The 26,856-nt window shown below is 45.3% G+C and overlaps 1 protein-coding gene across 1 annotated transcript in view; it reads left to right on the forward strand.

Moving 5' to 3' along the window:
• Positions 1 to 26,856, forward strand: part of LOC141099719 (uncharacterized) — a 772,310-nt gene that overhangs the window by 374,012 nt on the left and 371,442 nt on the right. Inside the window, exon 14 of the mRNA XM_073587712.1 lies at positions 2,918 to 2,953. Coding sequence (XP_073443813.1) covers positions 2,918 to 2,953 — 36 coding nt within the window. The remainder of the gene's footprint in view (positions 1 to 2,917; positions 2,954 to 26,856) is intronic.

Consider the following 26,856-nt stretch of genomic DNA (forward strand, 5'->3'; position numbering starts at 1 on the left):
CACCCTATCATTGTAGGTTGAGTGGTTTCTATATGTATTACTCTAGAAAACCTGTCAGACAAAGCACTTAGTTAATCCCAATTCTCCTTCTAAGGCCGGGGTCACACTGGCGAGGAATACGGCCGAGTGAGAGGCGCTAAAAGCACGCATTAGACACGGACCAATGATTCTCTATGGAGTACCTCGCACCAGGCGTAAATTTCTCATCCGTATTCTAGGCTCCGTGCCAATCACAGCATGCTGCGATTGTCAGCGTACTACGCCCGTAATACGCCAATGCAAGTCTATGGGTGCGCAAAAAATACGGATTACACACGGACCACACAGGTGACTTGCGAGAAATACGCACCAGGTGTCTTTTAGCAAAGCCGGCAATTCAGTGCGCTATACAGTAAACTCACACTGACAGGTTTAATAAAGAAACGAAAGAATAGATATAGACACATAGAATACATATATACAGTGGGGAAAAAAAGTATTTAGTCAGTCAGCAATAGTGCAAGTTCCACCACTTAAAAAGATGAGAGGCGTCTGTAATTTACATCATAGGTAGACCTCAACTATGGGAGACAAACTGAGAAAAAAAAATCCAGAAAATCACATTGTCTGTTTTTTTTTTTCATTTTATTTGCATATTATGGTGGAAAATAAGTATTTGGTCAGAAACAAGCAATCAAGATTTCTGGCTCTCACAGACCTGTAACTTCTTCTTTAAGAGTCTCCTCTTTCCTCCACTCATTACCTGTAGTAATGGCACCTTTTTAAACTTGTTATCAGTATAAAAAGACACCTGTGCACACCCTCAAACAGTCTGACTCCAAACTCCACTATGGTGAAGACCAAAGAGCTGTCAAAGGACACCAGAAACAAAATTGTAGCCCTGCACCAGGCTGGGAAGACTGAATCTGCAATAGCCAACCAGCTTGGAGTGAAGAAATCAACTGTGGGAGCAATAATTAGAAAATGGAAGACATACAAGACCACTGATAATCTCCCTCGATCTGGTGCTCCACGCAAAATCCCACCCCGTGGGGTCAGAATGATCACAAGAATGGTGAGCAAAAATCCCAGAACCACGCGGGGGGACCTAGTGAATGAACTGCAGAGAGCTGGGACCAATGTAACAAGGCCTACCATAAGTAACACACTACGCCACCATGGACTCAGATCCTGCAGTGCCAGACGTGTCCCACTGCTTAAGCCTGTACATGTCCGGGCCCGTCTGAAGTTTGCTAGAGAGCATTTGGATGATCCAGAGGAGTTTTGGGAGAATGTCCTATGGTCTGATGAAACCAAACTGGAACTGTTTGGTAGAAACACAACTTGTCGTGTTTGGAGGAAAAAGAATACTGAGTTGCATCCATCAAACACCATACCTACTGTAAAGCATGGTGGTGGAAACATCATGCTTTGGGGCTGTTTCTCTGCAAAGGGGCCAGGACGACTGATCCGGGTACATGAAAGAATGAATGGGGCCATGTATCGTGAGATTTTGAGTGCAAACCTCCTTCCATCAGCAAGGGCATTGAAGATGAAACGTGGCTGGGTCTTTCAACATGACAATGATCCAAAGCACACCGCCAGGGCAATGAAGGAGTGGCTTCGTAAGAAGCATTTCAAGGTCCTGGAGTGGCCTAGCCAGTCTCCAGATCGCAACCCTATAGAAAACCTTTGGAGGGAGTTGAAAGTCCGTGTTGCCAAGCGAAAAGCCAAAAACATCACTGCTCTAGAGGAGATCTGCATGGAGGAATGGGCCAACATACCAACAACAGTGTGTGGCAACCTTGTGAAGACTTACAGAAAACGTTTGACCTCTGTCATTGCCAACAAAGGATATATCACAAAGTATTGAGATGAAATTTTGTTTCTGACCAAATACTTATTTTCCACCATAATATGCAAATAAAATGAAAAAAAAACAGACAATGTGATTTTCTGGATTTTTTTTCTCAGTTTGTCTCCCATAGTTGAGGTCTACCTATGATGTAAATTACAGACGCCTCTCATCTTTTTAAGTGGTGGAACTTGCACTATTGCTGACTGACTAAATACTTTTTTTCCCCACTGTATATATATATATATATATATATCTGCATTCTATGTGTCTATATCTATTCTTTGGTTTCTGTTAGAAACCCTGTCATAGGGCTCCATTATATGTCCATTTTGCAAGCCTGCGAGAAAATCTCGACATACGGATGCCATACGGATTACATACGGATTACATACGGATGCTTACATGCGCAAAATACGCGACCACACCTTGCTTATGGATGACCTACGGAGCACTATTTAGGGGCCATTCATCCGTATTACGCATGTAAAATACTGACCATATTTTGCGTCGGTTAGTGTGACCCCGGCCTTAGCGCAGGTTCACAGCTTCATATTTTATTCCAATTTTAGTGACAAGAGGATTGGTGCGATTACCTGCAGCTGAGTTAGCAGGCTAGTCATGAACACCATTGAGGTCATTCATATTTATATGGTAAATGCTATTTATTTATTTTTTTCTGTGATATGACTGAGTTACGGGTAACAACATTCAAAGTCTTAAAATTCCAAATTTTTCTAAATTTTCATCAAATTTCAGATATCTTAATAAATAAACCTAAAACATATCTATCTAAACTTACCACTGTCATAGTAATGCAATGCAATGCATAATGAGAAAAAATCGTAGCATCAATAGGATATGTAGAAGTGTGCCAGAGTTATTACAACCTAAAGTGACACATGTCAAATTTAAAAAATGAGGTTTGGTCACAAAGGCCAAAATTGCCTCTGTCACTAAGGAGTTAATATACAAGTAAACATTTGTTGGTTTTTCTCTGTGTTCCAATCTTTCTTGCTCAAGTAATTTATATTAGAATATTGTTTGCAAATTTTATATTACTGACTTTTATGTTTTCTTAAGGGAAAGGTTGGAAGTGGTGGCGTTCCAGGTGACCAGGTATGCACTTAGTTCCTCTATATGCAGTAACATTTTTAACAGCTTCAGTAGGGGCGCAACTATATTAGCTGCAGGGTTCCAATTGACCCCGGGTCCTAGAGACTAGAGGGCCCAAAAGGTCACTTTCACCCATATACAGTAAAAGACAATTACTAATATAGATTTGCAATAATTGGGGACCAGTTTGAGGTTTTGCATTGGGGCTTTAACCCCTTTCCGACATCGGGATTAATAGTACGCCAATGTCAGACTCCCTCCTTTTCACGTGGGCTCCGGCGGGGAGCCCACATCTTTCCTGTTACATATCAGCTGTTTTGAACACACCATTAAGGCTACTTTCACACTAGCGTCGTGTGACGTACGTCACAATGCGTCGTTTTGGAGAAAAAACGCATCCTGCAAAGTTGCCTGCAGGATGCGTTTTTTCTCCATAGACTTGCTTTAACGACGCATTGCGACGTATGGCCACATGTCACATCCATCGTGCGACGGATGCGTCGTGTTTTGGCGGCCGCGACGCACACAAAAACGTTACATGTAACTTTTTTTGTGCATCGTGTCCGCCATTTTTGACCACGCATGCGGGGCCGAAACTCCGCCCCCTACTCCCTGGACATTACAATGGGGCAGTGGATGCATTGAAAAACTGCATCCGCTGCCCCCGTTGTGCAAATCTTTCACAACGTGCGTCGGTACGTCGGCCCGACGCATTGCGACGGGCCCGTACCGAGGCTAGTGTGAAAGTAGCCTAACCCGTTAAATGCTGCTGTCAAATGCTGACAGCGGCATTTAACAAGCGCTTCCGGCAATCTTGCTGGAAATCCGCTCACCGGTGACCCGCGTCACGTGATCGCAGGTCAACAATTTGTTGGCATGACAGCCAGAGGTCTCCTGGATACCTCTATGGTTGTCATTGCTGGCTTGCTGTGAGCGCTTGCTCATAGCAAGTGGGTAATTCTGCTATATAGAGTCAATCTGATCATCGCCTCTATGTAGCTGAGCCGATCAGGCTGTGACAGCTTCTAGTCTCCCTTGGAGACTATTGAAGCATGCCAAAACTTTTAGAAAAATGTTTTTAAAAATATAAAAAATATATATATAAAAGTTCAAATCACCCCCTTTCGTCCCATTCAAAATAAAACAATAAAAAAAGTCATACATACATATATTTGGTATCGCGGCGTTCAGATTAACCTGAACGCTAAATGTAGTGAGAAAAAAAGTCAAAACTCCAGAATTGCATTTTTTTGGTCACCGCGACATTGCATTAAAATGCAATAACAGGCGATCAAAAGGTTGTATCTACACCAATATGGTATTAACAAAAATGTCAGCTTGGCACGCAAAAAAATAAGCCCTGACCCAACTCGAAATCACGAAAAAACGGAGACGCTGGAATCAGAAAATGGCGCAATTTTTTTTTAACAATGTCTGGAATTTTTTTTCACCACTTAGATTAAAAAAACCTAGATATGTTTGGTGTCTATGAGCTTGTAATGATCTGGAGAATCATAATGGCGCATCAGTTTTAGCATTTAGTGAACCTACTAAAAAAGCCAAACAAAAACAAGTGTGGGATTGAGCTTTTTTGCAATTTCACTGCATTTGGAATTTTTTTCCTGTTTTCTAGTACATGACATGCTAAAACCAATAATGTTGTTCAAAAGAACAACTCGTTCCACAAAAAACAAGCCCTCACACGGCCATATTGATGGAAAAATAAAAAGGTTATGGCTCTGGGAAGAAGGGGAGCAAAAAACGCAAAACCGAAAAAAGCTCCGGGGGGTTAAGTGGTTAAATTATGCCACTGAGCTTCAGGACCATGCATTGGCTTTAAACATTGCGCTGTCTGCATATTACTCCATATCTACATTTTAGAACATCATTGCAAAGCAGGGTCCTGACACCGCTGGACTCCCTATAGAGAAGACAGAGAGCAGTTTATTAGTATCTGTCTTTTTGACCACTTTATACGCTGTGCTGAATTCATGAAGTTGCCCAAAAGCAATAAAAAACTATTCATTTCTATTGTAGATCAGCAGTTAAGTTTTTTTTTATTCTGCTTCAGGTTTTTAAAATGGCTAGTAAAAAAAAAGTGCATGTGATTTCTTTGGAAAATGGCTCCTGATAGAATCCTTTCCAAACTAGGTGCTGTCTAATAAAAAAAATGCTTTCAAAATACTTCAAAAACTCTTCAAAACTGTTTCAGAAAACTCCCAAGAAGGAGTGTTTCCATAAACATTTTCAACTAGAAAATTTGCAGTTTTCTTCCTCCTGAAAATGAAATGTTTTCGTAATCGACCTGCTCCCCAAAAGAACAATAAAAACATGACCTTTCAATTGTCAGTTTACCAGCTAATTTCTGAGACAATATTCTAGTTTGCAGTGCAGATTAATTTAGGCCTATACATTAATATGGTGTTTTATGTGTACAGTCTTGTTATTTTCTAAGTACATCATATCAGTTAGGCCTGTTTCACATGTCTGTTTTTTTCCTGTACCAGCGATGTCCGTGTGTATACTCCATGCAGTGTCAGACTGGGGTGCCAAGGGCACCCAAGTAACATTGACTTTGGGGGCCTACTTTTCACCTGCATACAAATATTACACAACATTTGCATATTCCCAGTGCCTTCTGGGATAAGTGAAGAGTCTCTGTGGGCTCATCTTTCATCGTTTTTAAGAAATCTCAAGATGGAAGAGGCCAGGAGCCATTTGGTGAGCTGCATTTCTTGCTACATGTTCACAGACTTACCAGTGGAAAAGCCAAACTTCACATGCCACAAATGCAAGCTTGTGTCCCTGTTGGAGGAAAAGTTGCAAAATCTCGAAGAGAGGTTAGCTACGTTGAAGATCATTAAGGAAGGTGAAGAGTTCTTGGACAGAGCAGAATTATCTCTTCATGTTACAGAAAGAGAAGAAATTCGAAGTGCACCTGAAGAAACAGAGGAATGGAGACATGTGACCCAGAGAAGCAGGAGGATCAGGAGGCAGTCAGCACCCATACTGCTCAGAAACCAGTACCAGGCTCTCACGCAGGAAAACAATGAAGAAATACATCAGGATAAGACTTTGCCAACAAGCAGCAGCCTTGTACGCCTTCAGAGTCCTCCTGGATGGAGAAAGAAAAATGTTGTGAAGAAGAAACGGAGAGTGGTGGTCATGGGGGATTCCCTGTTGAGAGGAACTGAGGCCGCTATCTGCAGACCGGATATAACTTCAAGAGAAATGTGTTGTCTTCCAGGTGCAAAAATTAAAGATGTGTCTGACAGGATATCAGGACTCTTCAGACCTACAGATGACTACCCATTCCTGCTACTACATGTGGGGACAAATGACACTGCAAGAAACGACCTGGAAACCATCTGCAGAGACTTTGAAGACTTAGGCAAGAAAGTGAAAGAACTGGGAGCGCAGGTGGTCTTCTCTTCCATCCTCCCAGTGGATGGCCATGGAACAAGGAGGTGGAATAAGATTCTGCAGGTGAACAACTGGCTACGTCGATGGTGCCGTCAGCAACGATTTGGATTCCTGGATCACGGAGTGAACTACTTATACGATGGACTACTTGCTAGAGATGGGGTGCACCTTACGAAGACTGGTAAGCATGTATTTGGAAGTCGCCTTGCTACACTTGTAAGGAGAGCTTTAAACTAGAACAACATGGGAAGGGAAGCAAAAGACCAGAAAAAGCCATACACCTGACAAATGCTATTGAGAACTCTGCTATTAGAAGTGGAAAGGAAGAACAAAGACGAAAGAATCTAATTAATAAAAATATTGGAGAAAGAGAAACCAATCACAAACTAAAATGTTTCTATACTAATGCACAAAGCATGGGCAACAAACAAGGAGAATTGGAACTACTAACACAGGAAAAGAAATATGATGTCATTGGAATCACTGAAACTTGGTGGGACAATACACATGATTGGAATACAAGACTAGAAGGATACAACTTATTTGCAAGAAACAGACTTGATAAACGAGGAGGGGGTGTCGCATTGTATGTTAGAAACGCGTATATCTGCACAGAGATTGAAGCTTCAGAGACTGGGAGTTCTGTGGAAACTGTTTGGGTAAGAATACAAGGACAGAACAATGGAAAGGACACCATTGTAGGCATTTACTACAGGCCGCCTGTGCAAGCTGAAGCTATGGATGAACTCTTTATGCATCAAATGGCCAAGTTCTCCAAAAAATATGACATAGTTGTCATGGGAGATTTCAACTATCCAGACATTTGTTGGGAATCTCTCTCAGGCAAAACTAACAGGTCAAGGAAATTCTTATCCTCTCTTGCTGACAACTTTATCTTCCAAAAGGTAAGGGAGAAAACAAGGGGAACTGCTACCTTGGATCTAATCCTTATAAACAGGGAGGAAATGGTTGAGGAGGTAAAAGTGGCTGGGACCCTAGGAGGTAGCGACCATGCTATTTTAGAATTTTGGATAACTAGAGGCGGAAGACCTGTGAAGACTCAGACGTCAAGGTTAGATTTCAGAAAGGCAGATTTTAAGGGATTCAGAAAGAGAATTGGAGGGATCCAATGGCTGGATATCCTTAAAGACAAAAATGTCCAGGAAGGATGGGAAATCTTGAAAAATGAAATTCTCAAAGCACAGTTGTTAACAATTCCGAAAAGAGGGAAGAATAGGAAGCAGTTAAGGAAACCAGGATGGATGAACACAGAACTTAAGCACATGCTAAAAAGGAAGAAAAAAATGTTTATAAAATGGAAAGAGGGAGGCATATCTAAAGAAGAATATAATGCTGTCTGCAGAACCTGCAGGGCACAAATCAGATTAGCTAAAGCTGAAAATGAATTGAGGCTTGCAAGAGATGTCAAAAGCAATAATAAAGGATTTTGGGGATATGTCAAAAGTAAAAGAAAAGTCAAAGATGCTATAGGATTTTTACAGGATGAAAATGATGAAATGGTAAGACAGGATGTTGAGAAGGCTGAACTTTTAAATTCCTATTTTGCATCTGTTTTCTCTCAGAAAGGAAATGTAACATCAACTGTTATTCACTGTCCTATTAAGGGAATAGAAGAATCCAGGATATCTATAAACAGAAAGATAGTGAGGAAACACTTAGCTAGCCTAAATGAATTCAAGTCTCCAGGTCCAGATGAATTACACCCCAGAGTGCTGAAGGAGATAGCAGAAGAAATTTTTGAACCCCTCTCTATAATCTTTGAAAATTCTTGGAGAACAGGAGAAGTGCCAGAAGACTGGAGAAGAGCAAATGTTGTTCCTATCTTCAAAAAGGGGAAGAAGGTGGACCCAGGTAACTATAGGCCAGTGAGTCTGACTTCTATACCAGGAAAGATCTTTGAACAAATTATTAAACAACATGTATGTCAATACCTGGATAAGAATGAAGTGATTAAACAGAGTCAGCATGGGTTTGTAACTAATAAGTCATGTCAGACTAACTTAATTTCCTTCTATGACGGTATCACTGATTGGGTGGATCAAGGAAATGCTGTAGATATAGTATATCTTGACTTCAGCAAAGCATTTGACAAAGTCTCTCATACAATCCTTATTGAAAAAATGATTAAGTATGGAATGGACAAGGCAACTGTTAGGTGGATTCATAACTGGCTTAGTGATCGGACCCAAAGAGTGGTCGTAAATGGCTTCACATCCAGTTGGAAGAATGTCTCAAGTGGGGTACCACAGGGCTCTGTCCTGGGCCCTGTATTGTTCAACATCTTTATCAACGATTTAGATGAAGGAATTGAGGGTAAACTGATTAAATTTGCTGATGACACAAAGCTAGGAGGGATAGCTAATACTAGAGAAGAGAGAGAGAGGATTCAAAAAGATTTAAATAAACTGGAGAAGTGGGCAGCAATTAACAGAATGGTTTTTAACAGGGAGAAATGCAAAGTACTACATCTGGGCAATAAAAATGGAAAAAGCATATATAGAATGGGAGGAATAGGGCTAAGTGACAGCACATGTGAAAAAGACTTGGGTATACTAATAGATCACAGACTGAATATGAGTCAACAGTGTGATGCAGCAGCAAAAAAGGCAAATGCAATTCTAGGATGTATTAACAGAAGCATACAGTCTAGATCACGTGAAGTCATTATTTCCCTCTACTCCTCTTTGGTCAGACCTCATCTGGAATATTGTGTCCAGTTTTGGGCACCACATTTTAAAAAAGACATCAACAAACTGGAGCAAGTTCAGAAAAGAGCGACCAGAATGGTGACCGGTCTGCAAACCCTGTCTTATGAGGAAAGGTTGCAGGATTTGGGAATGTTTAGTTTGCAAAAGAGAAGACTGAGAGGAGACTTAATAGCTGTCTACAAATATCTAAAGGGCTGTCACATTGTAGAAGGATCAACTTTATTCTCATTTGCACAAGGAAAGACTAGAAGCAATGGGATGAAACTGAATGGGAGGAGACACAGATTAGATATTAGAAAAAACTTTTTGACAGTTAGAGTGATCAATGAGTGGAACAGGCTGCCACGAGAAGTGGTGAGTTCTCCTTCAATGGAAGTCTTCAAACAGAGGCTGGACAGACATCTGACTGGGATGATTTAGCGAATCCTGCTTTGAGCAGGGGGTTGGACCAGATGGCCCAGGAGGTCCCTTCCAACTCTACGATTCTATGATTCTATGATTCTATGATTTTAACTCTGGTTCACAAAATTGCCTATATCTCTATATAATAATAAACTGGGTAGTTTGGTTAATGATTGAGATGCTACTTTTTTCTATACAGCGTGAATCAAGTGAATTATGACAAGTACTGCCCATACAGTAAGGTTGGGGGCCCAGGGGCCCACCGGGGGATTCCCCTATTCCCCTAAGGGCCAGTCCGAGCCTAACTCCGTGTGTCATCCGTGTGCTATCCGTGTTCTGTCTGTATTATCCGTGTGTCATCTGTATAGACACATACCGGAGACCCTTTTTTTAGTCTGGAAAAAAAGGGTTGGGCCTGTAGTTAAAGGGTTAGATGTGGAAAATTGTACTAATTTACTAATTAGCATGTTAAGTCATAATACATACACTGATCTTGGCCATTTTGCCTTTCCTTCTGTTTTTTATTTTGGTGGGAGGTTAAATATGTCTTTTATCAATGAGGCATTGTTTTTGTTGCCATTGAGTTTGTTGATGTGAATTTGATGTTGAAAAACATAATACCATTGTGTTCACCCCATAACGTATTTATTTTACTTTTTAAGTAGTTATTATAGTATGGTTTCTCTCATAAATGTATGTTATGCCTTTGTTGTGTTTTTTTTGCTTGGTAAAGCCATTTATTTCCCTGCTTTGCCGAACTTATGTGCTCCCTTTTTCTAACATTATTTTTAATTGTGTTTTTTTAATTGTATATTTCATCACTTGGAGCTATCTAGCCTTAAACAATTTTGTAATGGTGGTCCAACTTAACACAACAGGGACAACTTTTTTTGTTCGTAAATCAGCTACTATATAATCGTCTAATTCCGTCTGTCTGTCTGTAACGGAAATCCCACGGCGCTGATTGGTCGCTCCCGGCCGGCCGCGACCAATCAGCGCATTTGAACGACGCACGCCTCCGTCGGGAGATCTGCAGCGCAGACGGAGGGAGAGAGAGAGATTCTAGAATACCCGATGCATTAGAATTGGGCCACCATCTAGTTAGGAAATAATAGGCAGGAATCAAATTAACACAAGTGTTTTATTGTTCACACAACATATGATGAAGAATTTGTTTTCATAACATTGGTACATGCCAGATATTTGTTAGCAAATGTAGAAAGTATAATTTTTTGAATCTTGTGTGGTGTTTTCTGGGAGTACACCTTCAGGGATGGAGGATTGTGGGGGCATTTGAGAGTGTGTGTGATTTGTTGCTGGAGTGGTGGATTTTCGACGGATGTTTCCACATACATTTGTTGGCATCCAGAGGTAGTTGTGTGATACGTTTGTGTTTCCAAAGAGGGACCATAAAAGGATTGTTGTGGGTGTAGTGGTTGTTGTTGGTAGTTAGAACTGACAGAGTATTGTATAACCTGACCAACAGGTTGCATTTGCCTTTGTGGTCATGATATCTGACTGAGATGTTTGGCCAGTTGTGTGTTGTGTTGGTGGCAGAGGGATCAGATGCACATATCTATTTAGGCCAGGTGTCTGTTGCTTTCCTAGCAGAGTGCACTGCTGTTGCGGTTGAAATGTACGAGCAACATCACCCAGTGGCCTATGTTGGATCTGTTGGCTGGATGCAGGGGGTGGTTCCTGGACATAAGAGGGTGCTGCCATTTGTGTGTATTGTTGGCTGGTTGTTGCTTGTTTCGGCCCATAAGAGGTTGCAGGCACCTGTTGCTCCTGATGTGTTGACACTGTAGTTGTCAACTGGGTTTGATGTTGACCAGTTCGCCACTGTTCAATGGGTGCAAGCACCTGATGGGCTCATGCTCTCCCTGGCTGGCAGCAATGAGGGTCAGAATAGCTGCCCGGACACATTCTTGATGTTGTGTTGGTACTTTAGCCAGACAGGGAGACAGAGAGCGGCAAAAGCGTTCAAGGATGACATGCAAATTCGTGAAGCATTCCATATTTTTAAGTGATATTTGTATTTTCATGTAACCCCGTCTAATGCACAGCACCATGGAATTAATGGTGCTATATAAATAATAATAATAATAATAATAATAATATCTGTTTCTGGCATCAGTGAGTTCATGATATGCAGGACTCTAGCATCAATTACTTCAGGCAACATTCTCATGTCATCATATCGCCTGCTCCGTCTTCCTCTCCCACTAGGTGGTGAGTACCCTGGTTGAATTGGTGGTGATGCCTGGGGTGCTGGGGCGTTTGGTGCCTGTGATCGTAGTTGTGTTGTTGTTTGGCTGCTTACATTAGCACCCTCAGTGGATGCATCACCTGCGCCCGATGAAAGTTGTGGCTGTGTTGAAGGGGGCTCAGCGGTTTGATCTGTCTCCAAGGCTGAGGTACAAGGCGCAGAGGCTGTCGCTGTTGGTGATTCTTCAGAATCTTCCAAATTGTCCTCAGTCCTAGGATCAAATAAATTGTCATTTTTACAATAGGTGGCACATAAACATGTTTGTTACAATATCATTTAAAGCACAAAATGAGGCCAAATTTAAAGAAAGCAGTAGGGGATGTGAGGTTAGACACTTCTATTTCAAATGTGTTGCTTTGAAACAATGAGATATTGTGCAAAAGAATTGTTTTTTTTTCCCCTTAATCTCTAACATTAATTAAAAACGTAGAAAATGCCTTGGCACACACTTTTTTATGTGTATGTAGAATGATGATGACTTGAGTGTTTCCAGTACCAGAGACACAGTTGGTGTGTGAGTACCAACAAGGAAAAATGATCATGATCAAGCTGTAAACTTGGGCAAGATCAATTTTCTGTGTCTAAAGGCCAAAAATGCATACATAGTCACTTACTGGTTGAGATCCATGACTGGGTGACATCCCCACCCTCATCACCGGAGACTTCAACATCCCCGTTGCTTTTCCCCTCTCACCATCTGCTTCTCACCTTTTATCTCTAACCTCCTCTTTCGGCCTGTCGCAGCATACTAACTCCCCCACGCATGAAGACGGAAACTCCCTCGACTTGGTCTTCTCCCGACTTTGCTCAGTGTTTGATTTCACAAACTCCACTCTCCCTCTCTCTGACCAGAACCTTCTATCATTCTCTATCAAGAACTGCCATCCCGCCCAGGTCACCCCCACTTTCCACACTTTTAGAAACATACAGGCCATTAACACCCAAAAACATATGAAGAACATCATTAGCCCTTATCTCCTCCCTCTCATGTCCTGATTCTGCACTAAAGCATTACAATGAAACACTGCAAAGTGCCCTGGATGAAACTGCACCTCTTATACATAGAACAACTGGGCACAGAAGGCAACAACGCTGGCACACACTGCAAACACTCTTCCTACAGCGGTGCTCCAGGGGCGCCGAACGTCTGTGGAGAAAATCCAATCTACCCAAAGATTTCATCCACTATAAGTTTATGCTTAAAACATACAACACTGCCCTCCACCTCTCAAGACAATCCTATTTCAACACCCTCATCACCTCACTATCGAATAACCCGAAACACCTCTTTGACACTTTTCATTCCCTACTCAACCCAAGAGTGCAGGCCCCAACCACGGATCTCCACTCTGACGATCTGGCGAGTTATTTCAAAGAAAAAATTGACCATATCTGACAGAAAATTATCTCCCAATCACCTTATACCATGCACTGTCCTCCTTCCCTCACTCTCTGATTTTGAACCAGTAACAGAAGAAGTAATCAGGCTCCTTGCATCTTCTCGACCTACTACTTGCACCAGTGACCCCATTCCATCACATCTCCTCCAGTCCCTTTCCCCTGCTGTCACCACTCACCTAACAAAATTAATCAGCCTCTCTCTCTCTTCCGGTGTCTTTCCTTCCTCATTTAAGCATGCCATCATACAGCCATTACTTAAAAAACCATCCCTCGTCCAAAACTGTGCCGCTAATTATAGACCTGTCTCTAATCTTCCCTTCATCTCTAAACTCCTGGAACGCCTGGTTCACGCCCGACTTATCCGCTATCTCTCAGATAACTTTCTTCTCGACTCTCTGCAATCCAGTTTCTGCTCTCTACACTCTACTGAAACTGCCCTCACTAAAGTCTCTAATGATCTTCTAACAGCTAAATCTAATGGTCTCTATTCCATGCTAATCTCCAAATAATTTGACACTGTGGATCATCAGCTCCTCCTCACTATGCTCCACTTCATCGGCCTCAAGGATACCGTTCTCTCCTGGTTCTCCTCCTATCTCTCTGACCACTCCTTTACTGTATCTTTTGCTGGCTCCTCCTCCTCTCATCTTCCCCTTACTGTTGGGGTTCCTCAAGGATCGGTTCTAGGCCCCCTCATTTTCTCTTTGCATACTACCCAAGTTGGTCAAGCAATCAGTAGATTTGGATTCCAGTACCATCTCTATGCTCATGACACCCAATTATACACTTCTCCTGATATCACGCCTGCCTTTTTGGAAAACACCAGTGATTGTCTTACCACTGTCTCTAACATCATGTCATCCCTCTATCTGAAACTAAACCTGTCAAAAGCTGAACTTGTGTTTCCTCCCTCTACTAACTTACCTATGCCCGACATTGCCATTTCCGTGTGTGGTTCCACCATTACTCCCCAGCAACATGCCCGTTGTCTTGGGGTCATACTTGATTCTGAGCTTTCATTCACCCCCCACATCCGATCACTGGCTCGCTCTTGTTATCTGCACCTCAAAAACATTTCTAGAATTCAACCTTTTCTTACTTTCAACTCTGCAAAAACTCTTACTGTTTCTCTTATTCATTCTTGTCTGGACTATTATAACTCTCTACTAATTGGTCGTCCTCTACCAAACTCTCTCCTCTCCAATCTGTCCTGAATGTTGCAGCTAGGATCATATTCCTCACCAATCGTTATACCGATGCCTCTACCTTGTGCCAGTCCTTACACTGGTTACCCATCCACTCTAGAATTCAGTATAAACTTATTACTCTCATCCACAAAGCACTCCATGGCTCAGCACCACCCTACATCTCCTCCCTCGTCTCATCCTACCACCCTACCCGTGCCCTCTGTTTCAATTCTTTGGAATGCACTACCCAGGTTAATACAATTACTCCCAAATCCCCACAGTTTTAAGCGAGCCCTAAAAACGCATTTGTTCAGACTGCCTTATCGCCTCAATGCAATAACTAAATATCCCTGTGTGGCTCATTCAAAATGTTTTACCATAACCAGATTCCTCACATCATGTTCTCACATTCTTTATGCATATGCCCTCTGTGTCTGTACTGTTACATATTTAGAGTGTTAATTGGTTCATGCAGCATCACAGGAACACCTGATTATTACACTATGGCTGATCCGAACAATAAAAGCAATTGTTACATCCACCTTTCGTGTCTCCCCATTCTCCTTACAGATTGTAAGCTTGTGAGCAGGGCCCTCATTCCTCTTGGTATCTGTTTTGATCTATGTGTTAATTAGTATGCTGTAATGTCTATTGTCTGTACAAGTCCCCTCTATAATGTAAAGTGCTGCGGAATGTGTTGTTGCCATAGAAATATAATTATTATTATTAACTCTAAATTGTGAAAAAACACATATTGGGGCTTTCTAGTTGCACCAGACGTCGTGGGAACGGGATTAAGTTCCCGGCTGTACTGGTCCCTTGCTGAGCGCCAGCATCTTTTCAGCAAAGCCACTGTTGACAAAATGAAATACAAATCAGATTTTCAAAAAACTGAAGCCTATGTAATCAACAACAATAAAATATGTAAAAAGATCATATGTCTATAAAAGTAATTTGTTCTGTATGTTAATGAGAACATACAGCAGGAACGCAGGATGCAGTTGTAAGGGGGTGACTTGGTACGTCACGTGCCACTCCTCCTTTGATTGCTGTGCATATGAGACACCTGCGGTATCCTGATGATTTGTTACTGTTTTGCTATGGTGTATATTGTAATGTGATATATTTGTTATGTAATGTGTACTGTAATGTATTTGCCATGCCTTGTAATGTGTGGTGTATTGTGCCTTAGCTTAGGGATAGATTAGTAGGTAATGCAGGATTATAGGGGACTAGAATAAAGGGTGCACATTAGAGTTAGAATAAAGGATAGATGTAAGAGTAGAAAGATTCAGGCAGCAAAGGAGTTAAGTAGATGGGAGGGGCACAGAGCAGAGCAGCACAGGGGATAAAGGCCCCGTCTCACATGGCGAGATCGTTAGCGAGATCGCTGAAACTTCGCCAGCGATCTCGCTACGTGTGACACATAGCGGCGTGCGGCCCCCCTGCTGGATATTGCTGATCGTGCCCGAATGTCCCGAGCCATTTTTTGATCGTTGGTGTCTCGCTGGCCAGCATGCATCGCTGTGTTTGACGCCGACAAGCGACCTCTTTGGCGATGCAGAACTCAGGGACGAAGGCATGAGTTGTCAGAAAAGGCCTGCCGAGGTCGTTATACGGATCACCATATCGTTGCTGCATCGTTGAAGAGATCTGCCTGTTTGGCAGCTTACTAGTGACTAGTGACGCACCAGGTCGTATCGTTGTCGGGATCGCTGGTGCGTCGCTATGTGAAACGGGACCCTAAGAGAAACACTTCCTGGTTAGCGAGGAGTTCCCGCCCAAGGAAAGATGCATGTAGCTTACAGGAGTTATATACTGTAGCTAGAAGAATGGAGCAGCTATGGCTGGAGGGAGTCCCAGGATAGGGACCAGTGTGGATGGCCACCAGTGAACAGAGGTCAACTCAAGGAGTATTCGGGGTCTATGACCGGGCCAGGTGGAGCTGAGAGAGAGTATCTACCACCTTTTCTTAAGGAAACCGGACCTGTGACACGAGTAGAACTGGTGAGCCTGGAGCACGTGTGGGACAAAGTAAGTACAGGAGGTGGAAGAAGTTGTCAGGAACAAATCAGAAGCTGATCACAAACAGGAATTATAGGAACACGGTCATTTCTAAGGATAAGCTGGAGTTACTAGACAATTGTAGCAGTTGGAGAAGACAGAGCCTGTCAGATTGCCAGGGAAAGGAAGGAATCTGCTGCTGTATGTGAAGTATGCTGCCAGAGAAATTACAGTTTTAATGTTCAGTAAAGTTGCACTGTTGAACGAACCTGTGAAGTAAAGAGTGTTTATTGGGACTCAATTGTCAGAGACTGAAGCAGCAGTGATTGTGGAAATTCCAGTGACTCAAGTGAGTACAATATTGCTTACTACAAAAAAAAGACGTTGTTATTCATGTGAGACAACAGGGTGTGGGAACAGTTCTAACCGTCGCCACGACTACCACCCTGGCTGTCTTACACAGTGACAAGCAGGAGGCAGATCAAGGGTTAACGGGTACTTACTACACGTGTTACTCCTCGCAGGGAGATAAAAAGGTGAAAGAGGAATTTTGGAATTCAACACAGGAGTAAATATTCAACAAAAAGGTAAACTTTACAGTCTGATGTTTTCAGAGGGTGGAGGATTGAAGATCCCACGTTGGCGCCGCAGATGACATGTGAAGTCTCTTGCCTGGTCCTGGAGGAACATGAGCAGGCCCGGATTGGTAATATGCCTAACCGGGCATTTTCCCACTGGGCCGCTGTCATGTGGGCCGCAGGCGGCAGCGCCCGCTCATCTGGCCGCTTGCCAGCTGATGCAGCTACTAGCCTGGCTGTTGTTCCTGCCGCCGGCCCTCTGCGTGCATGGCGGTTATAGTTTCCAACCCTCCGGGGATTTTTCTGTCACGCACTGCAGGGAGATAAGCCACCACGCCCCCCCACGCACCCCATCCTCACCCTAGCATGAGACCTCCCCCCCCGCAGCCACTCACAGCGTCGCTTGGCTGCTCTCTTCTCTGTACACAGGACCTGTGATGAGGTCACAGGAGGGGAGGAGTCAGGGGGGTCACATGATCAAGAGGCTTTGTCCAGACCCCTGATCAAACGACCCCTGACTCCGCCCCTCCTGTGACCTCATCACAGGTCCTGTGTGCACAGTCCTGCCTCTTGGTGTCTGCAGAGGGGCACGCCAGGGTCAGGGTTCCAGACAAAGAGCAGAGCACAGAGCAAGGTACAAGCAAGACAAAGATTCAAGACAGATCATGGAACTCAGAACAAGATAGAGAGACAGGGTTCAGGACAGAGCAAGGAAAGCAAAAGACTTGTGCAAGAGTAGCACGAAATGCACAGTGCGAGAAACAGCGTGAGTGCAAGGGAGCACGGAAACTACGACTGGGGCACCAGCAAGTGGTACCGGCTGGAGGCACAGGCAGGCGGGCACGACTAGAGGCGGCACAGCTGAGGCACAGACAGGCGGAAACCAATATAGCACTGGACGGCGAGCACGGCTGAGGCACACAGGCGGGCCGACTAGGGGCGGCACGGCTGAGGCACAACAGGCGGGCACAGAGCGACCAGGCGCATGCAAGAGGGCACGCAGCCACAAGGCAGGGCTAGGCAAAGGTACAAGACAGAGATGCGTGCGAGACAGCACAGCAAGGCCTGGCATGAGAGGTGCAAGGGCACATGAAAAACGGAGGCAAGACACAGAGTTCAAGACAAGGTCCTGCGTGTGCAGAGGGCACACCAGGGTCAGGGTTCAGGACAGAGAGCGGAACTAGCAGCGGAGTGTAGGCTGAAGCCCAGAGCCTTGAGACTAGTCCGGGACAGAGGCATAGAACTAGCAGCGGAGCGTAGGCCGAAGCCCAGAGCCGGGTCAAGGCAGAGCCTTGAGACTAGTCAGGGAGTGTGCGAGAGAGCACCATAGGACAGAGTCTAGCAGCGAAGCATAGGCCGGAGCCCAGAACCGGGTCAAGGCAGAGCCTTGAGACTAGACACGGAACACAGGACGAACAACAAGGCAAGGAAGAGCTTAGGCAAGACATAGCAAAACAGGCTAAGGCAGGAAACAGAGGAAGTACTACAAGGCAAAGCAAGGCAAGGACAAACATGGCACGAGAGACAACACAAGACATGGCACGAGACAAGAGACAGAGTACAAGCACAGAGCGTGTGCAGAGACGCACGACAGGGCAGAGTGCAGGGGCACAGAATACAGGGGGCGACCGAGCAGACCAAGCAGCCATGCAGGGAAGCAACACGATACTCAGGCCCCGACCATAGGAAGGGGCGGTCTGATATAGCACCATAGCACCTGGACTTCCGGGTCAGGACCAGGGAACGACTTCCGGTTCAGATCCTCCTGGGTCATAGAGAGCGTTGCTAGATCAGACTGGCTGGACCATAGAGAAGGTCACATGATCAGGGGTTCCAGGTATACAGAGGACTGCAGAATCAGACAGAGCTGGAACATAGGAAAGGTCACATGATCAGGGGTTCCAGGAATACAGAGGATTGCAGAATCAGACAGTGACAGATGGTTACCTAGCAACGGCGTGCAGCCATGAGGTAAGGCGTGCATGCACACTGCTCCAGGCATCTTGCGGCATAACAGTCATGAGGTGCGCCTGTACACACAGGTGAGACCCGCGGGGCGCCCGCAGGGATCCGGACCTGGGGACAATGAGGCATGACAGACATGACAATGAGGATCATGCAGCGCAAGCAGCATGGCCAGCATGACGGGCATGACAGTTGGCCTGTGTAACTTCAAATGCCAGGGCTGAATTTTAGTCTCCTGACAGCCGCGATTTGTCCTGACTCTCCGATATGTAGCTTCACAGTCCTGGAACAAGGTGTCGGTAGAGAAGGAGCCTGCGGGGTTGCTTTGGATGGACAAAATTCAGCGGTGGAAGTCGGGGGTATACTGTCTGACCCCGCGTGGTCCCCCTGGTCAGGCCTGCAGCCCGCTCCGTATACAGTCAATGGTGTGGTATGGGAAGTCATTTCGGTCTGAGAGGTGAGTAAGCCCACAGTCATAAGCTGCTCGCAGTCCGACGGCATCTGGGATGGCAATAAGCAAAACGGCCTGGCCTTCTGATATTGTTATGGCTGTCCCACTAGGGTGAGACCCTTCGTAATTGTCTGTGGCCAAATTTTATGTGAGAGCATGCATGAATTGAAGAAATACACCAGACAACATGTTGTGTCCAAGATGAATTCCTCATCTTTTTATTGTAGCAATTACAGCAGGGTTTTAAAGAGAAAAAGCGAGGTGCTTGCCAAGTTATTACCTCATGGCATATTGGTATAGGAACAATGGCTTTTGGTCACAAGAACTTCTCCTAACCAGTTCCCCTATTGTTCCTAACTGAACAGGTAGGTTATGCAAATATCTATTACAAGTCAAGCTATTGGCAAGCATAGCAAACAATACACCAAGAATTACTGAATCATAACGTGCTAGCAGAAATTGTTTTTAAGAGCTAATTTCAGTATATACTGTGGTGCAGTGACCGCTGTGACAGCTAGGGGGCGCTGTATGGGTCATGCATGAGGCATATCCATTGTGGTAATGGAGATAGGATGGTAAATGACTGTTATGTATCCCAGGGTGGGTGGCCCTGGGATGGAAGCTTGAACATATGCTGATCAGCAAAGGTGCTGCTGAGGTTTTTGTTACAGTGTATCAGGGACAGCTTCCAGGTGGCTGGTGAGATGGGTGGGACCAGTCACCTACAAACCCACCCAGCGACGTGTGTCTAAACACCCATAGTAAGCCTGTATATATGTGTGTGTATAGCTGGCTGTCTGAAATAGGACCTGCAATGAGGTCATAGCCATGTGATCCAGTGGGCGTGGCTACAGACCATATAAGGTGACCAGGGTAGGTCACATGAGAGAGTGCCTGGATCTGATTGGTCCGTGTGGAAGGTGCCGGAAGGCTGACGTGCTAGAAGGTGTGCTGCCTTCCTGAAGCACACATGCGGATGCTGCTGACCGTCTGAGGCCTGTGTGTAATGGCCTGTGTGTCTTGGACAGTCCCCTGGAGGGAAAGGACGTCCGGAGTGAGAAGCAGATAAGGCCTGTTTCACACTTCAGTTTTTTTAAATCAGTCAAAATTGTGTAAAAACGGATGCCAGCTGATGGTACGGATCCGTTTTTTTACGGATCCGCTATACGGATTTTTGTAAGGATCCGTCAAAAAGCAGATCCGTCCCATCCACTGGCATCCGTTTTTGCCATCCGTTAGATCCATTTTCTGGCGGATCCGTTTTTTCCACACCTCCAAAATGGGATGCTCCAAAATATGATTGGCTCTTGGAAAATGCTCCCAAATGTGATTGGATACTGGAAACTAGGGAGAAATATATCTAGGGTGTTATCATACAAAATCTTTGAAAGGTTTTAGAGCTAGTGGCAGCGATGGAAGGAGTTAGTGTGAGTATGGAAGGAGTTATTGCGAGTATTGACAGCTTCTGTGTGGACTTTGATCTTCACTGCAATCGGTTGGCAATTATTGCTCTCCAGAGGGAGAAAAGAAGACTGCAAATCCTGCGTATGAGGAGACGACGGCAGTGGATTCATCCGATTAATGCGCAGAGGTTTACCCGTGGCATGTTTTCAACACTATACCTGGAATTGAGGGATAATCCGGACAAGTTCTTCAACTACGTGCGCATGAGGCAGGACTTGTTTGAGCTATTGGTGGAGCGTGTTGGAGAAGGGACACCTACATGCAGTTTTCTATTTCACCAGCAGAGCGTTTGATGGTGACCCTTCGGTAAGTTATTTATTTTTTAAAAGGTTTCAGATTATGCAGACTTTTATTGTTATGTTATGGCTTGTAGTTTGTATTAATTTTACTTTTTTCCCTGTTTCCTGGAAACTGGAGAATCCTTTACCTCCCTCCATTACCAGTTCCGTCTTGGGATTTCAACGATCTCTGGAATTGTACAACAGACATGCCGGGCATTGTGGGATTGTCTACAGGAGGAATACATCCCACAGCCAACACAGGAGAGGTGGCTGGAGATTGCCGACAAGTTTCAACAAATCTGCCAGTTTCCAAATTGCATTGGTGCCGTGGATGGGAAGTAGAGTTGAGCGACTTTTGGTTTTTTAGGGTCGCGTTTCGTTTCGTGAAACCCGACTTTTCCAAAAGTCGGGTCGAGCAAGATCGTCCGATTATAGGGAAAAGTCGGGGTCGTCCCGAAACACGAAACCCAATGTAAGTCAATGGGGAATAAAAGTCGGCAGTGAGAGGAGGACAGGAAACACACCTACAGTGCCCATTTGAATGCCAAAAGCATCAATTCTTCTTACTTAAGCTTGTCAACCTTAATTAACTTCATAATACAAGTTACGCACTGAAAAATGGGGGTTATTTGGCTAAATTTGTGGGGGGGAGGGCTGGCTGCAGGTTTTCATGTGCCCTGGGCGAAAGAGCGCCCCTTTAACACATACCACAACTCATTATGCTCCGATACGGCAGAGAAATAGCGGTATAGTACAATGAAAAATACCTCAATTTTAACATCTCATGACGAGGCCCATCTATTTCTCCATACAAAATCATTGGTCCCATATAATGTTTGAAACAGTATATGATGAGCTCCACATAATGCTACAGTATATGTTGGTCCCCATGGATGAAGCTCCACTGTCTTATGGGCCCAAATAATGCTCCAAACATAATGGGCCCCATTTCTAATGCTCTAGTGTATAATGGGCCCTGTAAATGCTGCTACAGTGTCTGATGTCCACCTTTGGAATGTTCCAGTGTATGGTGGGCCCCATCTATCATTCTCCAGAGTATAGTGCTCCCCAAAAATTGCTGTCCCAACATAGAAAACAATCAAATAAGTCTCCTCGCTAGGGAATCCCTGTACTTGTCTGGACAGGTGCTGTAGCTTGCTTAACAGCTCGCCAGCCGTTCTCACGCCCAGTATGGATTGCACGTGATTGCACAAAGGTTAGAAAGGGTACCGTATCCCTGGATAACATGTATGGATAGCGTACACATTCAAAATATATGTCTATACAGCATGAGGCAGGCTCAGACGGTGTTAGGCCCAGTATGGATTGCACGTCATTGCACAAAGGTTAGAAGGGGTCCGTATCCCCGGATAACATGTATGGATAGCGTACACATTCAAAATATATGTCTATACAGCATGAGGCAGGCTCAGACGGTGTTAGGCCCAGTATGGATTGCACGTGATTGCACAAAGGTTAGAAAGGGTACCGTATCCCTGGATAACATGTATGGATAGCGTACACATTCAAAATATATGTCTATACAGCATGAGGCAGGCTCAGACGGTGTTAGGCCCAGTATGGATTGCACGTCATTGCACAAAGGTTAGAAGGGGTACCGTATCCCCGGATAACATGTATGGATAGCGTACACATTCAAAATATATGTCTATACAGCATGAGGCAGGCTCAGACGGTGTTAGGCCCAGTATGGATTGCACGTCATTGCACAAAGGTTAGAAGGGGTACCGTATCCCCGGATAACATGTATGGATAGCGTACACATTCAAAATATATGTCTATACAGCATGAGGCAGGCTCAGACGGTGTTAGGCCCAGTATGGATTGCACGTCATTGCACAAAGGTTAGAAGGGGTACCGTATCCCCGGATAACATGTATGGATAACGTACACATTCAAAATATATGTCTATACAGCATGAGGCAGGCTCAGACGGTGTTAGGCCCAGTATGGATTGCACGTCATTGCACAAAGGTTAGAAGGGGTACCGTATCCCCGGATAACATGTATGGATAGCGTACACATTCAAAATATATGTCTATACAGCATGAGGCAGGCTCAGATGGTGTTAGGCCCAGTATGGATTGCACGTCATTGCACAAAGGTTAGAAAGGGTACCGTATCCCCGGATAACATGTATGGATAGCGTACACATTCAAAATATATGTCTATACAGCATGAGGCAGGCTCAGACGGTGTTAGGCCCAGTATGGATTGCACGTCATTGCACAAAGGTTAGAAAGGGTACCGTATCCCCGGATAACATGTATGGATAGCGTACACATTCAAAATATATGACTATACAGCATGAGGCAGGCTCAGACGGTGTTAGGCCCAGTATGGATTGCACGTCATTGCACAAAGGTTAGAAGGGGTACCGTATCCCCAGATAACATGTATGGATAGCGTACACATTCAAAATATATGTCTATACAGCATGAGGCAGGCTCAGACGGTGTTAGGCCCAGTATGGATTGCACGTCATTGCACAAAGGTTAGAAGGGGTACCGTATCCCCGGATAACATGTATGGATAGCGTACACATTCAAAATATATGTCTATACAGCATGAGGCAGGCTCAGACGGTGTTAGGCCCAGTATGGATTGCACATCATTGCACAAAGGTTAGAAAGGGTACCGTATCCCTGGATAACATGTATGGATAGCGTACACATTCAAAATATATGTCTCAGGAGGCAGGCTCAGACGGTGTCAGGCACAGTATGGATTTGACGGCCCAGATTACACAGCGGAGGAGCAGGGAGAGGTAAAGATTGCAAATGCTGGGGCCCTGGCCAAGCAAGGGGGGCCCACTCGTGGGCGTCGGTACTGGCACTGGGCCCCTCATAGTACAGCGGTGTGTCTGACGGCGGGTGTGCACCACCACCGTCAGAGACACTTGATTGCACTATGAGGGACCCTGTGCCAGTGCCCGCGCCCAAGAGTCGGCCTACCCACCTGTCCAGGGCAACGGCACTCGCACGGTGTCGTGCGCTAGGTGGTGACCCCGGCCATGGGGGGGGAGGCAGCACAGTTAGGGAGTTTTAGAAAGTGGCATATGTTGATGTTGGACATTCAACTGATGCAAAAGGCGAAATAGGTGAAGTACCAGGAAGAGGTGGACCAAAGCAAGCCATTTTTCTGTCACCCTATGTGTCATCAGGGGAAGGTGGGACAAAATCCTTGGAAACCCATGCGTGGTTCATTTTAATGAAGGTTAGATCATCCACATTTTGGGTTGACAGACGGGTCCTTTTTTCTGTCAGGATTGATCCAGCTGCACTGAAGACTCTTTCCGATAGCACACTTGCAGCTGGGCAAGCGAGCTCCTGTAAGGCATATTGTGCCAATTCAGGCCAGGTGTCCAGTTTAGCGGCCCAATAGTCAAAGGGGAATGACCTGTGTGGGAGAACATCGATATGGGAGGAAAAGTAGTTTGTAACCATAGTTGACAATTGCTGTCTCCTGTCACTTTCCATCGATGCAGTATTACCAGTTGTGTGAGCGGTATTTGAAAAATCAGTCCACAACATTGTCATGAAACCCCTGTCTCCAACGCCACTTCTGCTGTGTGCACCACGAACACCTCTGCCAAGCTGCCCCCGGCCCGTACAGCTCGTGTGAGAACCATCACCGCTGCTGTGTGCTGGGAATGCCTCAAGCAACAGATTTACCAGAGTTGCTTGTTTATTAGCCAATATTAGGTCAAGGTTCTCCTGTGGCATGATGTTTTGTAATTTGCCTTTATAGCGTGGATCCAGGATGCTGGCCAACCAGTAGTCGTCATCGTTCATCATTTTGGCAATGCGGGGGTCCATTTTTAGGATCCGCAAGGCATAATCTGACATGTGGGCCAATGTTCCCGGTGTCAATGATGCACTGCGAGTGCTGGGTGGAGGAGCACTTTCTGGCAAATCCACATCCTTCCAGTCACGCACAAACCCTGTACCAGACCTTGCCACGCCAACATTTTCACTTGCCCCACGAGATGCATCCTCCTCCCCTAAGTAATCATCCCCATCATCCTCCTCCTCCTCCTCCTCTTCTTCCTCCACCTCGTCCAGGAGAGGTCCCTGAGCAGACAATGGCTGAATGTCATCAAGGATTCCCTCCTCCTCTTCCTCCTCATCAACATTGGCTGCAGACGCCTGCTCCTTAAGGTGCGTCAAAGTTTGCATGAGCAGACGCATAAGTGGGATGCTCATGCTTAGGATGGCGTCGTCTGCGCTTACCAGCCGTGTGCATTCCTCAAAACACTGAAGGACTTTACAAAGGTCTTTCAGCTTCGACCACTGCACGCCTGTCAACTCCATGTCTGCTCTCAAAGTGCCTGGCCGTGTATCCTCCCACAAATGCATTATGGCCTGCCTCTGCTCGCACAGCCGCTCCACCATGTGCAGGGTGGAGTTCCACCTTGTTGCAATGTCGATAATGAGGCGGTGGTTGGGAAGGTGGAGCAATCGCTGCAGCTTCTGCATACGAACGGAGTGTACAGGCGACCGGCGGATGTGCGCGCACAGTCTTCGCACCTTCTGGAGCAGGGCAGTTAACTCCGGATAATTTTTGAGGAAGCACTGCACCACCAGGTTCAAGGTGTGAGCCAAGCAAGGTATGTGGCTGAGTTTTGAAAGGGCTATGGCTGCCACAAAATTACGGCCGTTATCACTAACTACCTTGCCTGCCTCAAGATGTACACTGCCCAGCCATGACTCAGTTTGTCGCTTCAAGTACTCGGCCAGCACCTCGGCGGTGTGTCTGTCGCCCAAACACATCATCTGCAACACAGCCTGCTGACGCTTTCCACTAGCTGCTCGATAGGGGGACACATCGTGTGCAACAGTGGCAGCTGCAGATGGAGTGCTCGTACGACTGCGCTCTGTGGACGAGCTGTCGCTTCTGGAGGAGGAGGAGGAGGGTCGAACGCCTACAGCCAACTGTTTCCTATACCGTGGGCTAGGCAGCACTGTCCCACCACCGCTGTCCCCTGTGGACCCTGCATCCACCACATTAACCCAGTGCGCAGTGATGGACACGTAACGGCCCTGGCCATGCCGACTGGACCATGCATCAGTTGTGAGGTGCACCTTTCCGCTCACTGACTGCTTGAGTGCATGGACAATGCGGTCTTTCACATGATGGTGGAGGGCTGGGATGGCTTTGCGAGAGAAGAAGTGGCGACTGGGTAGGTCTTAGCGTGGTACTGCATAGGCCATGAGTTCGCGGAAAGCTGTGCTTTCCACCAACCGAAAGGGCATCATCTCAAACGAGATTAGTTTGGCAATGTGGGCGTTCAAACCCAGTGTACGCGGATGAGAGACTGAGTACTTTCTTGACCTACTCATAGTGTCTGGGAGGGTGAGCTGGACTTGAGAGCTGCATATGGTGGAAGTAGCGGTGGACAGGGCGGACTGAGAGAGGGTTGATGATGGTGATGGAGTTGTTGTTCTTTCTGATGGCCTAGAATCAGTCTTTCGTTGATATAACAGTGGGATTCCCTGACTGCTGTGGCCTTGCAACGACACCTCAACATTTGCTGCTGTGCTAACCGGTGGGCTTACAGTGGGGGAAACAATGTAGCGTTGCTGACTACCTTCGTTGTGATCAGTTGCACATGTGGCACTTGAGGTTTGGTGTTGTGTCCACGCTTGCAAGTGCATGCTGGTTAAATGTCTAAGCATGCAACTGGTATTCAAATTTTTCAGATTTTTCCCTCGGCTAAAGGTCTTTGCGC

This window comes from Dendrobates tinctorius, unplaced genomic scaffold (assembly GCF_039654945.1).
Source record: "Dendrobates tinctorius isolate UK_male_01 unplaced genomic scaffold, ASM3965494v1 ptg000102l, whole genome shotgun sequence".
NCBI lineage: Eukaryota > Metazoa > Chordata > Amphibia > Anura > Dendrobatidae > Dendrobates > Dendrobates tinctorius.